This window comes from Anabrus simplex, chromosome 10 (assembly GCF_040414725.1).
Source record: "Anabrus simplex isolate iqAnaSimp1 chromosome 10, ASM4041472v1, whole genome shotgun sequence".
Taxonomy (NCBI): Eukaryota; Metazoa; Arthropoda; class Insecta; order Orthoptera; family Tettigoniidae; genus Anabrus; species Anabrus simplex.
In genome coordinates this window covers 28,531,553-28,549,723 of record NC_090274.1, presented here as the reverse complement: position 1 = coordinate 28,549,723, position 18,171 = coordinate 28,531,553, and the positions used below count along the sequence as shown (strand labels likewise).

At 39.2% G+C, this 18,171-nt stretch overlaps 1 protein-coding gene across 1 annotated transcript in view; it reads left to right on the top strand.

Moving 5' to 3' along the window:
- Window positions 1-18,171, top strand: part of LOC136881774 (cadherin-87A-like) — a 120,807-nt gene that overhangs the window by 37,780 nt on the left and 64,856 nt on the right. Inside the window, exons 6-8 of the mRNA XM_068229320.1 lie at window positions 7,767-7,959; window positions 12,242-12,345; window positions 16,941-17,096. Of these exons, the coding sequence (XP_068085421.1) occupies window positions 7,767-7,959; window positions 12,242-12,345; window positions 16,941-17,096 (453 nt within the window). The remainder of the gene's footprint in view (window positions 1-7,766; window positions 7,960-12,241; window positions 12,346-16,940; window positions 17,097-18,171) is intronic.

Genomic DNA, 18,171 nt, shown 5'->3' with positions numbered 1-18,171 from the left:
TGTTTTGTGTTTTTCTACTTGCAAGCTCAAGCTTCAATTATTGAACTGAATGTTTTTCATTTATACTAGTGTGTTTACATGAGTAAGCGAGTATTGACTGGGTGAAATGTCGTAGACACAGCCCATAAGCATCAGCAAGCAAGCAGGCAAGTGTGCCGACTGTGAAGCAAATAATTACAGACTCAGTGTTTTCGTCTCTACGATTTCAGTCGTGTTCGAGCTCTCATTGAGTGCGGTTGTTCCCAGCGAATACGAGTGTTATTCCTCTTAGCGTGTGCAAGTTGCTGCCTTCGTAGCAGAGTGACTTAGTATTAAATATCGTGTGCTATATTCTGAGTGCTATTGTGTTTTTTCATGTAATTTACTCACCATGGCATTTGCCAGTGGGGGAGGAGGAACTAATCGTAGTCCGAACCTTCTAGAGGGTGATAATTTATTGGTAGATGGTCCAGTTGATATGACTGACTCAATTATTCTCAATTCAGACAATGGGGACGATGCCTCCATGGATTCTCTTGAGGATAGAACGCCTAACCCAACACAAGCTAGTACCGCCATTCAACAATCTGATAACCCTCCAATTGGGGATGAACAGAAAACTAATTCACATCCAATACCCACAAGTAAAATTCCACCAGCGACCCGATACCCTGCCAATCATATGGGCCCCTATCTTGTGTTTGTTGAAGCAAATGATAACAAAAATGTGGGCAACTTACACCCAATGGCATTGGGTAGGCTCTTTTATGAGCGTAAAATTCCGGGTATCAAAGCTATTCATAGAAAAGGAAAAAATCGGATCCAATTAACTTGTTTCACAGCTGACGATGCTAATCATTTTATGCAACACCCCATTCTCAGTGAGAAAAACCTGAAAGCTTATATACCTTCCTCCAATGTCTACAGGGTCGGTTTAGTAAGGGGAGTAGATTTGACTTTAACTGAAGATGAACTTAAGAAATTTATTGATTCACCTGTGCCGGTTATAGGTGTCCAACGCCTTAAAAGAAGGAAATCTAACGCTGATTCATTTGAGTATGTTCCGACAGGAACTGTGAAGGTCACTTTTGAAACTCAAGTTCTCCCTCGGCAGATTTCTATTTTTAGCGTCATTTTGGACGTTCAGGTCTTCATCTTTAATCCTATTATTTGCAAACATTGCCAACGTTACGGACATACAGCCCTCAATTGTCGGGCGAAAACTCCTCGTTGTGGCCGATGCAGCAATAACCATGTCACGAAGGACTGTCAACAAACGCTTGTCAAATGCCTCCATTGTGATCAGAATCATCAAGTCGGATCCTCGCGATGTGCTGTGCACCAACAACAGACAGCCATTAAGAAGCATATGTGTACAGAAAACGTTTCCTTTGAAGAAGCCAAAAATAGGCTGCAACCCGTTAACTATAATCCTACCTTACTACCACATCATTTTCCATCCTTGGCTGAAACTCTGGGAAGCAGACCTGATAATTTCAACCCGCGTAAACGTAAAATCACTACCTATGTACACCGGGAACCTCGTCCACCACCACGCCCGGGTTATGATCGAGAGACCTATCTCAATCTAATACGAACCTCACCAACGGAAAAATCACTAGCTCACCAACCTCCGACCACCCATACTAGTACACCGGCGGTTTCTACTAATCCTGCTAGCGAAAACGAGCAGGGAATGACCCCTTCCACATCAAAAGTAGCCCCTGTTAAAGATATACGCAAAGAGATCCAGGACGATTTTGTTAATCTGATGGAACTAATGGGACCAAATGTCCAATGGCGACATTTATTAAAGTTGATACTTGATAAAATCCTCCCCATTTTAGATACTAAATATGCAGATACTGCAATGGAATTGTAGGAGTGTGGTAAACAAGCGACATGAGTTAATCCTACTCATTAACGAATTCCAACCAGATATTATCTTCTTACAAGAAACATGGTTTTCAAATTACATTAACTTTCGCATTAATGGATATACCATTGAACGATTAGATGGTGCAGGATATGGTGGAATTGCAATTGTAATTAAGAATTGCATACCCTATCATCTTCTCCCATCGGAACAAGCTATTGCAGGCACTTACTTTCAGCGCATTCAAATAAAAGATTTTATCTTTTCTAACTTTTACTGCCCTCCCGATATACATGGTTCCTACCATAATTGGTCCAATTTTTTTAACCAATTTACCGGTGCGAAGCAAAATATTATATTTGGTGACTTCAATGCTCATCACGTAACTTGGGGAAGCAAGAGCAATAGCTCCAAAGGAACTCATATCTTAACCTCTTCTCTTCAAGTCAATCTCACCATAATTAATGATGGGTCACCTACCCGGCTATCAGCACCTACAAATGCTCCGAGCGCGGTAGATCTTACTATATGTACCACGGACATAGCGCATAAAGTATCTTGGCAAACTATTAAGGACCTTCATGGTAGTGATCACTTCCCCATTCTCGTTACATGGTCTAACCACAGGTCTTTTTCAACTTACACGCTTCCTCGGATACCTATACGCAATCTGAATAATATGGATTACGATCTCTTTTCGCAATTTATTCAGGATCAGTTCAGTCATACCTATAAAGCGCCATCCGCGGAATATGATTCGCTTTTACACTGTATAAAATCGTATCTCGACATATATCATCCAATCATTTACAAAACCTCAACCAATCATAATCCAACGCTCAAAATCCGTTGGTGGGATCAAGAATGTGAGGTCTGGATTAGACGACGGCGAAACCTGCTGCAAAATTTACGAAAACATTTTACTTTTACTAATTACATGCAATATAAACGAATCTGTGCAAAAATTAGATGTTTATTTAACAATAAACGTCGAATCGCATGGAAAACCTTCGTAGAGAGTATTAACAGTACTACATCCAGCAAGATCATCTGGGCAAAACTTCGCTCTCTTAGTAACTCTCGGCACACACCCCAACCTACAGCTTTATCTCCGCCCCAATTATATCAATTCTACTGTAATTTAACACCCGATTTTGTTCAGCCTGCTTATCTCTTAAGTTGTTCATACTCTTCTCATAAATATCAATCTTTGATGAATCCTATTACATATCAGGAATTAGAAATCGCCCTACATAAAAAAACTACATCCCCAGGGCCTGATTTTATAACTTACAAGATGCTCAGCTCTCTACCAACTAAGGCTAAATCCATTATTCTTAACCGGTTTAATAAAATTTTCACAGATACTGTAATACCTTCAGGCTGGAATAATTTTGACATTATTCCAATACACAAACCAGGTACTGATCCCTTACAACCTCAAAATTATAGAGGTATAATATTAGGGTCCTGTCTACGTAAAACCTTTCAACGCATCCTTCTCCGCAGATTAATGTGGCAATTAGAGTATCATAATGATTTACCAAAATGTCAATTCGCTTTCATAAAAGGACGAAGTACCACAGATGCCTTAAATATTTTTTTAACGGACCTCTTATTAGCACGGTGCCGAAAACAAGCTACTATAGCGGTTTTTCTCGATGTCAAAGGAGCTTACGATAATGTTGATCTTCACATTTTGTTTCAAAAATTACATAAGTTACACTTCCCACTACCCCTTATTCATATATTTAAAAACCTTTTGCTAAATCGAACATTAAATTTGAAAAATTATAGACTTAATACTTGTGCACGACAGGCCAATGTCGGGATTCCGCAAGGGGATATATTAAGTGGAATACTTTTTACTCTCTATACAGGTGATTTGGAACGAGTAGTAACTCCTCATGCACGTATATTGCAATTTGCAGACGACATACTGATCTATACCACACAAAATACCGTAGACCAATGTCGTCACTCCATCTCCCAAACCCTCTCTCATATACATGAGTGGATGGAACACCACGGTTTAGAAATCACACACTCCAAAAGTGCAGCTGTTATATTTACCCAAAAACGAACATATGACAAATCTGCACTACCATATGCTAGCCACCATATTGCTATTCAACCCTATACCAAATATTTAGGAATTTTCATAGACAATAAGTTAAATTGGAAGACACATTTTGACCGACTGAAGTCCAACATTGAAAATACAATCCAAATTCTTAAGTCCTTAACTCGTAGAAACTGGGGATCGGATCCGGCCACACTACTACTTTTATATAAAAATTCAATCCGGGCAAGGATAGATTATGGCTGCCATTTCTTCGATACGGCGTCAAAGACCAACCTAAAAAAACTGGACACGTTACAATTCAACGCTTTACGAATCATATTAGGTGCATTACGGACAACACCCACCAATGCCTTACTGGTTGAAGCAGCAGAACTACCCTTGGCTATACGAAGAGAATATCTAGCGTCTAAATATTTACTTAAAAAGATAGCTCTGAATCGTCATCCCATATTACCTAAATTGCAGCTTTTAAATGAGTACCAAATATGTAGAAAATTGAAAGTCAACAACATACCGGCACTTCTATTGGCATATGAAGTCATTTTTCCCTTAAGAAATAATGTTGTACAGACAAGATCATTACCGGCATACTCTAACGAATACAACTTATCTACATACCACCCTTCCATCATAACTACTACTTTCGAACACCTTCCGGGTAATCTGAAGAATAATCCCACTTTAGTTAATAAAAATTTCCAAGCATTTCTCAATCCGCATAAACAATACACAAATTGCTTTACAGACGGATCTAAGACTTCAGAGGGAACTGGAGCTGCCTATTACATCCCCCAGCTTAACTTTCAGCAACAATTTACGTTACCACCCAACGCTTCCATATACACTGCTGAAACATTTGCTATTCGCCAAACTCTTTTATGTTTACGGCAATATAATATTCCCAATGCCATCATCTGTACCGATTCATTAAGTGTACTTCAAAGTATCAAAACCCCGCAGGAATCTTCTAGTTGGTATATATGGAACATCCGTAAATTGTTATACAACCTTTCCGTAACTCAGCATGATATAATATTAATTTGGATACCAAGTCATTGCAGCATACCAGGTAATGTTCAGGTTGATCGTTTAGCTAAAGCTGCAGCTGAAGGACAAGGACTTCCCTATTACCTCGCCATTCCACACACGGATTATTCCCCTACTATCAAACAGACCGTACTTCAAAAATGGTCTTCTCTATGGAAAAATTCCGCAAAAACGAAGGGTAAAGCTTATTATCAACTACAACCGGAACTGCAAAGAACCCCCTGGTTCACTATGGGCACTTACTCTAGAAGACATATAACTACACTAATCCGTTTACGATTCAATCATGCGCTTACACCCGAATATAAGTATAAATTTCATATCAGTGACACAGATATTTGCACCTGTCAGCAAGCAAGTGGTACGATTCATCACATAATATTCCAATGTTGTAACTATTCTAACCAAAGAAAAAAGTTTTTTCAAGCACTAATAAATCATAACGTTCCTCTACCAACTAGTGTCGCTTGTCTTATTCATGCTCCTACGGAACCATTAGTAAATATGCTCACTAATTTCCTTGATGAATGTAAAATCGCCATATAAGTCACCCTTAGTAGCCTACACTTGTCACTAACGTTCTCACACTTACATTACATAACCTGACTATTCCTTTAAACTACACATGTTAACAACAGTACAAATCAGCTCACCGATAATAGAAGAAATTCCATATCTATCATGGATATCACATATCGGCGAATATTATCTTTTCATTACAATCTAACATAGGGTCCAATTAATAATTTAATCATTCTTTACCAGCACAAGCCTACTCCTCTGATTCTTCCTCAACCACGCAAAACAACTTCCAAACCTTGCATTACCCAGGATTACCAACCTAGAACTTACTGATATTCTTTCAACACAAATAAGTGCATTAACAAACGGTGTGGTTATTGGGTACAGAGTTAAAACTAAGCCCAACAACATACAAGAAGAAGAAGAAGAAGAATTACAGACTGCTCACTGTACAGCCAATGGTGCCAGTACCACGGTATACCTAAGAAGATTAAAGAGGCTCTCTCATTGCCTTCATTGTGGAATCAAATCATTTAGGTTTTCAAAGACACTGGACTGTATTAAAAAATTTAACTCTTCAGTTTAAAGTACCAAAATCTTTTAATATTAAGAAAATGAATATTTGTTTCTTCGTCTCGAATGGACTCAAAAACTACTGGACCGATTTTGGTGAAAATTTCACAGTTTGTTCTTATTACTCTTAAGTGGGTTTAGGAAGTGGTATGAATAAAATCGTATTAGTATTTTTTTCATGATGAGTAATTTTATGTAATTACCATGATTTGGATCGACCTTGATGGACGTATTGTCGCGAGACGACAGCGACTTACTCTGTATCATGATAGTCCGGTAAGGAGGATGGGAAAATGCTGCCATGTTTAATGAAGTACATTTCCACATCTCTTCTTAAACCACTGCAGACAAACACCTCTAGGGCTGGGAGTGGGAAGCAGTGGGATATAAAAATATTGTCAAATCCATAGTTTTTGGTGTAAGTAACATGAAATGTGACACTCTGGATGCTGTGTAAGTCAAAATTCAGCCCCAATTGGAATGGGGCTTAGAAGGGCGATAGAGAAAATGTCCAAAATGACCGAAATTATGAATGAATATATGTTCCAGCACAGCTCTCAACGAAACTTGGTACACGCAGGACTTACTATGTGGAAAAAAAATACTGTGAGGGTAAGACACCACTAGTCTCCTATATTCTTCTTGTTATTCACTCTGTACCCAATTGTTAGAGTGATGTAATGTAAAATGTAGAATTTGACATTTTTGCTTTATGTCGCACCGACACAGATAGGTCTTATGGCGACGATGGGATAGGGAAGGCCTAGGAGTGGGAAGGAAGCGGCCGTGGCCTTAATTTAGGTGTGAAAATGGGAAACCATGGAAAATTATCTTCAGGGCTGCCGACAGTGGGGTTCGAACCCACTATCTACCGGATGCAAGCTCACAGCTTCGTGCCCCGAACCGCATAGCCAACTCGCCCAGTGAAAACAATCTAGAATTAGAAGTCATGATAAGATCTTAGGGTTTAAAGCGACTATAAAACAACTTGATAAAAAAAAAAAGAAGCAAAAAAAATGTGGTTACTGCCCTTTCAGTGCTGACAGGAAAACAAAAATGGAGAGCCACAACTATGGAATGATGATTTGTGGCGAACTACAGCTCCCATGTGTCTTCCGTGTGTGGAAATTGCTGCTAGCCAGAGTGAATAAAAGAGCAACATTTGGACAGTCGTGAATTCTTGAAGAGTGAAAGTAAATATTAGTTGTGATTTGTACTGTAGTTGAGGATGGTTGCCAAGTCGTACTTCCTCTTAAAACAATAATCACCACCACCACCACCACCACCACCACCACTTGCACTGTAGTTATTGTTTTGAAATTTTGGTGTTAAATAACTGAAATATATAATTGCTATGCTGCCACTGTCGTAGTCAATTTTATTTACTATTGTGTAAATAATTGTAATTGTTCTGCACCTAAAATTGAATCATCTTTAATACACCTCATTTATTTCTTGAGAATAGTTTAGTGGAAGAGATCAGGTATAAATTACTTCAAAAAACCATGTACATTTACATCTGAAGCGATAGGGATCAAGAAGACGCAGCACCAGTCCTCTCATATTTTTTCACGCCAATTCTCAAGGGTTAATTATTTTTACTTGGTCTCTTTGCTTTCTGTAACAAACTTCTTAAAAATGTATTCATGTTTTGATGCTATCAGATTATTTCTTTATTTTCAGGATGGAAAACACAACACTAGCACAGGCCTAGAAGTGAAAATAACTCATGTCCAGAACTCCCCACCAGTGTCTCTGGATTCTGTAACTGATGTAGAGCATGAAAATTCCTCCACTGGTTCCTTGGTAGATGGTATGAATGTCGCGCACAGCACTGAAGAACTGCCTCGTAATGTTACCTCCGAACTTGAACCCAGTAAGTACCAGTATACAATGGTAACAGAAGGCTCTTAATGAGGGCAGCTTAACAACATTAGACTGAGGAATTATAATATTTAGGCCTAATGCAGCCCAGAAAACCATGCCACATATAACCAAAATCACTTTTCTACTTTTTTGTTCTTTCCAAAACCTCTCTAGTTGTAAAATTACATGTTTTATAGTATTCCAAATTTGAATGTACATACAATTTTACTCGTTTCTCGAAAATGGTAATCAAACTTATGATCATGAAAAATATCTGTAAAATTATCCTACAGTGAAACCTCGTTAGTGCCTTCCTCATTAACACATTTCTCCACTTAGCACATCATACAGTATAATCTTTAAATACTTTTCGCAAAAATCTTAAAAGTGAGAAGGTGAAAAAACACATTCTGGAAGTCCTTAAGAACCTCCCAAAGTAAACATGGCCTTAGTGTGCATGTTGCGAGGCAGGAGAGCTGTTGAAAACAAAACTCTTAATTTCATTTTGTAAGAACATTTCAGTGTGTCTGTATGCATTGTGCCAAAAGTGGTTACAGGAGTTGCATCATTTCACATCGGATGGTAAAATTTATGTTCTGTGATGTTCGCAGCAAAGAGCCGAGTGAAATATTCGCATTAAGAATGATACTGGAAAGAAGGTTACAAATGAAGAGGAAGGTGTTTGTAGCATTCATTGACTTGGAAGAAAGCCTTTGGACTGGGCAAGTTGGCCGTGCGGTTAGAGGCGCGCGGCTGTGAGCTTGCATCTGGGAGATAGTGGGTTCGAATCCCACTGTCGGCAGCCCTGAAGGTGGTTTTCTGTGGTTTCCCATATTCACAGCACGCGAACTCTGGGGCTGTACCTTAATTAAGGCCACGGCCGCTTCCTTCCAACTCCTAGTCCTTTGCTATCCCATCATCGCCATAAGACCTATCTGTGTCTGTGCGATGTAAAGCCACTAGCAAAACAAAAAAAAAACAAAAAAAAAACCTTTGGAATGATAAACTGGGAACTACTTATTGTTTAAATATATGAAGAATGTAGGAATGAACAGGAAAGAGGAGGCTCATCTGGAAAATTTACAAGAACCAGTGTACAAATGTAGTGATGTATGGATGTAAAAGAATGGCAAGAATTAAGAAAGGGATGAGGCAGGGTTATCCACTCCCACCATACCTTTTCAACTTGTTTACTGAACAAGCAATATATCGTCGTTGCCGGGACAAAACCTCCTATGTGGTAATATTTTTGGAGATGTACTGACCCGCAGCACATACATTATGAAGAGCGAGAATGCCTTGTCAATATTCACACAATATTGCACTTTATGTGACAGAACCTTACTGGCCAAAGTTCTAAGCTAAAATATTTCACATAGGAGGTTTTGTCCTGGGAGCGACGATATGATTTAAAGAAAAGGGCTAAGGGAATAAAGATATATGAGAAAAGGATCCATAGTATTAGATTTGCTGATGCATTTTCATAGTGGTAGACTCTGACAAGGAATTAAATAGAATGTTGTAAGTTTTGCACAATACACTGAAACAGTACAAATGTAATATCAAAATCTTGTCACTGCAACCATTCTCCTCTCAATTCTGCTGTTCTTACTTCCTTGTAGTTTTTACATCCCATCAAGTATGTTTTCCTTGGTCTTCCTCTTCAAGACTTTTACTAGGAAGTCATTATGTCTTAGGATATGACCTACGAGTTGTGAGCAAAGATGGCAAGGGAGCTAAAACAAACATAAGAATAGGAAATTCCAAAGTAGAACAAGCACAACATTTCTGTTACTTAGGAAGCAATAGATGCACCAAAGAAATTAAAAGAAGAATAGCTCTTACTAAACAGGGCTTTCAAAATATATGGGTTTTTGTTAACAGATTTCTTTTAAGTTTAGAAACAAGAAAATCTTTCGTCAAATCGTTTGTCTGGAGTGTACTATTTTATGGTCGTGAGAGCTGGACTATTCAAAAAAAGGAAAGAGATTCATCGGAAGCAAGTGAAATGTAGATTTGGAGGAAAATGACTAGGACATGCTAGACACAAAAAAACGACTCGAGATGTTCTAAAGGAAGTCAATGAGGAATGGAGACTGATGATAAAGGATGAAGAAAGAAGGAAATTAAAACTCGTAGGTCATATCCTAAGACATAATGACTTCCTAGTAAAAGTCTTGAAGAGGAAGACCAAGGAAAACATACTTGATGGGATGTGAAAACTACAAGGAAGTGAAAAGAATAGCAGAATTGAGAGGAGAATGGTTGCAGTGACAAGATTTAGCCTTTAATGTATGATGATCATTTCCCCCTGCAGAGTTATTACCAATTTACGAAGGCGGATCAAGTATAAATGAGAATTTGAATGTACCGCTGCTGTTAGTAATAATTCCGAGGCGGAGCTTTGCCAGGATATTGCTGGGGGTGTCTAGAGAAGGGGTATGTGCGCACAATCGACGGTGGAGAGCTGGGCTGCTTCAGTACACCATGAGTGTGGAAGAAGAGCACACATCTGTTGCGCAACGTATCATTATCAAATTTCTCATAAAAGAGGACACCAAGCCTTCCAAAATTTTGAGATGGTTCCATACACAGTTTGGGGAAGAAACACTTTCACAGACTCGAGTGTAGGAGTGGGCTAAAAAATGTGTGGCAGGAAGAGAAGCTGTGGAAAATGAACCTCATGAAAGGAAACTGCAGACAAGCATCACTGCAAACAACATTGTTGCCAATCGTGACATTATTGGTGAAGATCGACGAATAAAAATTTTGCAAATTGTTTTAGCCGTAGGAATAAGTTACAGAAGTGTTCAAACCATCATCCGAGATGAATTCCATTTCAGAAAATTGTCTGACAGGTGTGTTCCTTTTCTCCTCAACCAGGAACAAAAAAACTTACACGTTACAATTCTCATGTTAGGTCCGTATTGAAATGTACGTAAATACAAAGTATGTTACAAGTGTTATTATTTTTTATATCCACCTATTCAATACAAAGAGATCTTTTTAGAGATTAAATATTATTATAAAACGTTAAGGGACATGTTTTGCCCATATGTCCTTGAAGGACAGTCTAACAATTTGTATGTTTGGACAGACACCAACAATGATATCATCTTTTTATGACTTGTAAGAGCAATCAGGATCCTGATTTTTCACCATACAGGTTTGAGTTTGAGGCTGATGATGCCCTTAATATGGGCGAAACATGTCCCTTAACATTTTATAATAATATTCAATCTCTAAAAAGATCTCTTTGTATTGAATAGGTGGATATAAAAAATAATAACACTTGTAACATACTTTGTATTTACAAAAAACTTTACGCCAGGAAGTTTGTCAGAGATTCCTGCATCGCCACGAGGAGGAAGGAGAGGATTTCTTGCATCGTATTGTGACTTTTGGGTGCATCAGTACACCTCAGAATCAAAGCAAGCAAGTATGGAGTGGCGGCGAAGAGACGAAGCAGGTCCAGTCAAGGCCAAAACATGCCCATCTGCTGGGAAGGTGCTTGCAACCATTTTCTGGGACTCCGCAGGCGTTTTGCTGGTGGATTTTCTTCATGAACAAAGGACAATTAATGCAGCTTATTAATGTTGCCTTTCGGATGAAGTAAACGAACAACACCAGAAACCCATCCGAAACGTCATTCTTCTCCATGACAATGCAAGACCATGTACTGCAGGTTTAATGCAGGAAGAAGTGGAAGAAATTCACTGGATACCTCTGGAACACCCTCAGTACAGTCTAGATTTATTGCCCTGTGACTACCATTTGTTTGGACCATGCAAACAAGACCCAGGAGGACAGTGGTTTGATGATGATGCAAGCGTAGAAGAGTTTGTGTGCCACTGGCTCTGCAGATGTCCCTCTCCTTTCTTTCAGGATGGCATCAAAAACTTACCAATTCGATGGAGAAAATGTGTGTCAAGGGCAGAAATGTAGAAAAGTGATCTCTATGTGTATTTTTTTTTTTGGTTGATGTAGTTTATTAAAAAAATAATTCACTTCTATATTTAATCTGCCCTTGTAGTAAAATTAAAATGGTACTTAAATTCATAAGTGCTTAATAAAATACATAAAATTGAAGCTGCATAAAATATATTTTTAGAACCTGTTTTTCCATATTTCAGAGCCCATTTTAGCACCCAAAATTCAGATGTCTGGTCATGACAGACAGTGAACTGAATTGTATTTCTGACTAATCCACGATTTTAAAAAAAGTTTGAGGCAATACTTAGAAGTGTACATACAAAAAAAAAACTTAATTTTTATAGGTGATAATCTTTCAGGAATGCCTGGTCCATCAGCTGCGATGTCTACTGCCAAGAAAGAAGTGCTAATCAGCAATGATGATCATCTCCCTGTATTTGTACCGCCAACACAAAGAGCAGAGGTGAGAAAATTCTCTCTCGGGAATGTCTGAGTTGATTCTGAATTCCGGTAGCCAGACTCTGTTTAAGTGCAGGCCTTCTTTTTAGTAATAGAAATTGTACAAGGTGCTAATTTACTTTAATCATGTCTTTATGTAAACAAGTATGAGTATACATAAAAACACAAAAGGTCAAGGACAATCTCCACATCTTCACACACTGCTATCTTCAAATAGACAAGCTCTCTTCTCATCAATCCCAGTTTTTCTATATCCATTTCTTCTGAGGCCCTGACGAGCTTGTTTCTGCTTGCAAACTTCATCAGAAGGGCAGGCATCAACACTTATTGAGGGTTCTCTCATCTTACACTCATATGCCATTAAGTCTGTCATGTGTTCATGTCTGTCTATGTAGGATGTATCAGAACTATGCCGACAAAAAAAATCAGGGATGCTCTTCATGTTATGTTAAGAGCGATGGTTCAGTCAGATTGGTGGAGAAAATTTTCTTTTCCAGAAAATGAGATTACTTTTTTTAAAGTTTTTTTTTTACTATTTTGCTTTACGTCACACTGACACAGATAGGTCTTATGACAACGGGAAAGGCCTAGGAATGGGAAGGAAGTGGCCATAGCCTTAATTAAGGTAGAGCCCCAGCATTTGCCCGGTGTGAAAATGGGAAACCATGGAAAACCATCTTCAGGGCTGCCGACAGTGGGGTTCGAACCCACTATCTCCCAGATGTGAGCTCACAGCCAACTCGCCTGGTTGGGATTACATTTTTACCTCCAGGTGCAAGATTCAAATTGACGAACTGGCCGTATTTCCTATGTCAGAGCACAAGCTGTTGCCATGTCGCACAGAAGAGAAGGGGAGGGAGGGGAAGTGGTGTGTATGGTGGAGACAGAGATAATGCTCGGCGCGTTGCACAAGTTTCCTCGTACAGGATTGTTCTTGTCTCTTACAGGCAATATCCACAGTTCGTTTATTAAACAGCTGTAACTGCACACACAGTACAAGAACACACTGTACACAAGACACACTTGTCTGTCAAGGAATGCACCAGATCGTTTCTCCTCTCGTCTGTTGGTCAGTCATCATCATCTATGTCCCACTCCAGTCATCTGGGCGTGGTTAACAAGCCTCCTCTACTCCTTTTTGTCCTTCCACCTTTCCTGCTCCATTACTTCCGCCACATCCAATCCAGCTTCTCTAAAGTCTTTGGTCACAGTAACGTTCTTTATTATTTAATATGCTCAATGATGCCACGCTGCCACCCTGCGATTGTGTATTCCTTCACTCACAACTTTCTGAATGGAATCATAAGCTATGGAATGAAATAACACTGAACGAGCGAAACAATATGCCCAATGGTTTGCTTACAATAGATGTTCAACATGCCCCCCTCCTACTTTGATGCACAGTTCACAATGGTGTAGCAGTGACCTTTAGACTCTGTTCAGGATGTGTGGTGTGTCTCAGACGACCTGGAAATCTGCCTGTATTCTTGGTACAAGTTCATCTTCTCTTTCTACGGTGATCATTACAGTAGTCAATTGGTGCAGAACAAACTGTACACGGCCCACTGGGGCTGGGAAGCGACTATGCGAAACGAACAAGAAACTTCGAGCATTCGCACCGAGCGTTACCTGTGTCTCCCACCTCCTACTTCCCATCTCTCCTGTAATGCACAGCAACAGGCAGCGGCTGGCTCTCTCACATAGCAAATGCGACAAGTTCGTCGATTTGAATCACGCGTCTGGAATAGCAAAGTAACCTCATTTTCTTGAAAAGAAAAATTTTCTCTGCCAATCACAATGGACCATCATTCTTGATATAACATGAAGAGCATCTTTGCTTTTTTTTTTTAAGTTCAGATACACACTGTATATGACCTGATTTAACACTTGGTTGTTTCTTTCCAATACATAGTGGGATCCTTTCCTTCTTTTGTGTTTATCCTGCATTCCTAATATTTACCACCTGTGTTTCTTCCTTTTTCCTGTACTTATCCAGCTTATCCTACATTTCCTGCATCAAGACTGAAGATCTGTCAAGAGGGCCCCTCAATGTGCACCGACACACATAGGCGATGATAGGATATGAAAGGGCTAGGATTTGGAAGGAAGTGGCCTTGGCCTTAATTAAGGTACAGCTCCAGCATTTGCCTGGCATGAAAATGGAAAAACATGAAAAATCATCTTCAGGGCTGCCGACAGTGGGAATCGGACCCACTGTCTCCCGAATGCAAGCTCATAGCTGTGTGCTCCTAACCGCACAGGCAACTTGCTTCGTCACAAATTTCCAGTTCTGCAGTTTGCACTGGGTGACGAAAGAAACTGTGTGTACCAACTCGTTAAGCGCTCTGCAGTCTATTGAAACCTGTTTCTCCCAACACCCACTGTTACAGCAGGTTCATGACCTTCTAGTCAGGTTAAGTAATGCTGGCACAAGAATCACTTTTGTGTAGCTTCCAAGCTACATTGGGATTGTGGGAAATGTACTTGTGGATGAAGCTGCAAAGGAAGCAGTATTTTTGCCTCCAAGACCTATGAATGTACCTGCTAAAGATGTTTGTTCTCAGCTACGTTGAACCATCTTGGTGTCTTGGGAATCGGAGTGGCTAGCTATCCGAACTCCCAACAAGCTGAAAGCAATTAAGAAGACTACTACCATGTGGCGGTCCTCTTTCCGGACTTCACGGAGAGAGGCCATAGTGTTGTGTAGGCTGAGGATACGTCACGGATGATCTATGCACTCTTATCTCCTAAAGAGGGAAGATCCCCCCAATGTGTTCTTGTGATGCCGACATCACCATGGCCCACATCCTCACAGAGTACGCCAATCTCTCTGGACTAAGACGGAGCCTTGGCCTGCAGGAAACACTCAAACGCATATTAGCTGATGATGAGACTACTGCTGATCTCGTCATCCACTTTGTGTGACAGTGGATTAATCAAGGGTATATAAATTGCAAGTGTTCTATTCCTCCGGAAACACACGTTCCCTTTTGATTCGTTAAGAGATTTTTTGGCTTAATTCAATACTTTATGGTTTTATCTTTTACTTTATTTCAGAATTCCTTTGTTGAATAAATTGTTTTGTTTTGTTTTGTTTTGTTTTGTTTTGTTTTAAATTTATTTTCAACTTAATTTGTTCAGAAAGGATGATTAGCTAGTTGTACTTTCTCTTAAAACAAAAAAACCACCGAAACCAGCTGCTTCTTATCATGTCAATACCTATGAAGAAGAGACGCGTTGGTCATTATGTAGTTGAATAAATAAATTCTGTAGTGGTGAGGATAAAATTCCCTCTGAGGATGAAGAAAACAGCAATAAACAGGGAGATACAGTTAATGTTTGTGATTATGAAACGGAATTTCAGCAGGAAGAGGAGGATTGTGAAGAACACACCCAGATGAAAGGGAAAAGGATGTACTGCAGAGATTCCATGTTGGAAAGAATGGAGAGAAGTGGAGAAAGGAAACACCTAACCTTAATATTTGAACCCAGTGATAAAATGACCCGAAAGTATGTTAACATTTGACGAGGCAATACTTCACGGAATATTGGGGGTGAGGTAATAATTGACACACATGAATGGGGTTTTATTGACACCAAGATAAAGTAAATAAAACTTGACTAACAATGCCTTTTCTCGTAACGTAACATTAACATGCTGCGATTGCAGGTGCATCTGATGCCCTCTCTCACGATAGCCGTACACGAATGTCATGCAGCATCACTGACGTCTTGCTGTCCAGCACCGTCTGCTGGCTGTGCACTCGTTGTTGGTGCCAGTAAAACCTCGTCATGTCAAGCATGTGTGGCCATTTGTACCTGACATGTTGCTGTCCATCGCCATCTGTTGGTCATTTTGTGTACTTTATTTCGGTGTCAATAAAACCCCATGTCATGCCAGTCATGTTTGTTGATTATTACCTCTCTACCTCCAATATGCCGTGATGTATTGTCTCGTAAGAAATAAATTAACAAGAGGGTCCACCTTTTCAATACAATATATCAAGTAAATAATATTACATAAGTCTTGGGACTTATTTATGAGACTCAACTCTCGAGTGAAATATATTTCTAGAGGTGAGTCTCATAAATAATTTTTCTCCTTCTTAATTTATTTTCTGTTTGTTTATTCATTCCTAATTCTGGCTATCATTTTGAGATTTCGTTGCCTGAGGTCCTAACTCAACTTATGACAAGAAGATCACAACCATAATTTTTGTTGTTATATGTATTTTAATGTTATAATTGCACTTAATTATAGGCTATAAATTTCATTTCTGTTCCGTATTTAAGTATTGCCTCGTCAAATGTCACCCTGTATTATAACACATTTATCAGGCATGAATGGTAGCGCTTAAGTTTCAATTATTATTTTTCTTGAAAATTTTAGCGGTTGTGTATATGCTTTTCCTGTTTTAAAATCTTCATAAATATACAATAAATCAAGTTATCCATATAACTATTTCTTCACAAAATACCATAAAAAATGTTTAGGCAACATCTGTCCCCCACACGACCGTTGTCACCAAAATTCATGTGTCTACCCTAGGGTTCAGAGACAGTGATGTGTATGAATGAACATATTTTTTTTCCTTTCAGGTAACTGAAGACGCTCTGCCCAACACTGTATTCTACACGCTGAAGGCTCGTGATCCAGACATGAACACCTCAAGTGCCTTACGTTTCACTCTCATAGAACCTATCACAGCTCTGGATAGAAAAGGAATGCTGGTTACAGATAACACTCTTTTTAAGGTAAACACTTTGATGACAGTAAAATTTGTGGTTACACAGGTACAGGGTTTAATTCTAGCTAAGTGAATGAAGTTTTCAAGACAGTGAAAATCTCTATCTTTCCATGTCTTTCACATTGCCATGTAAAAAAACTGCACTGAAGGCACAGCTGCGTTGCTAGTGGCGTAGAATGTGTCTTTCAGACAGAAATAAACCACCAATTAGTAATTCAGAAATGCCAACACACGATTCAAAGATGAGGACAAATTATGCTGGCTCCCCTGTGCAAATGCTTTATTTTTTTGGATTATTGTACTGTTTGCAATTTTTGGATGCTTTGTACTTGCATGGAAAGTGCCAGATGCCTTTAAAACATCGTGGCTTATCGAACATTCCTACGACAAGGGGATAAAGTCTCTTGCTTCCGTGTGCATAGCAACACAGTACGATGACCCCCACCCTTGTAAAACTTCCCAGCTGACACTTCTCTCCTTTAAAACCATAAATCCTTTTGGGTTTGGCATTTAAAAAAATGCAGTTTCATCGGCATTGACAATATTGTTCGGTGGATACGGTACGAATTGATTATATGAGCCACGCTTTCTCGCCAACTGTCGGCATTGGATTCTGATTCTCCGCACACTGCCTGTTATGTGATATTGTGGCGTTCCTTAAACCGCTGAATAGAAAATAATTACAATTTTACTCGAACTTAGTAAATATGAAGCACACTGTAGACACACCGAAGTGAGTGAAAGTACGGATAAATTTTGAATTTAAATTACTTTTTTTTTTTAATGTAAAGGCTGTTTTGAATTAAAAGTCTGAATTTCGGTAATGGGACTAACATTATTCTTCGAATTACGAATCATCTGGATTTTGAATTAAACAATTTAAATAAGATGCAAAACCGTACCTCATGTTTCCGGGAATGAGAGCTTCTTTGAATTAGGCGGGATTTTGAATTAACCAATTTTGAATTATCAACGTTCTACTTTAGTTGCCGTTTTAAACGGTGGGTTTCACAATCGCAGGTTACAGCAGTAGTGTGTCCTGATGTATTGGCAGTCACGGTGAGGAATGAACTCTTAGCCAG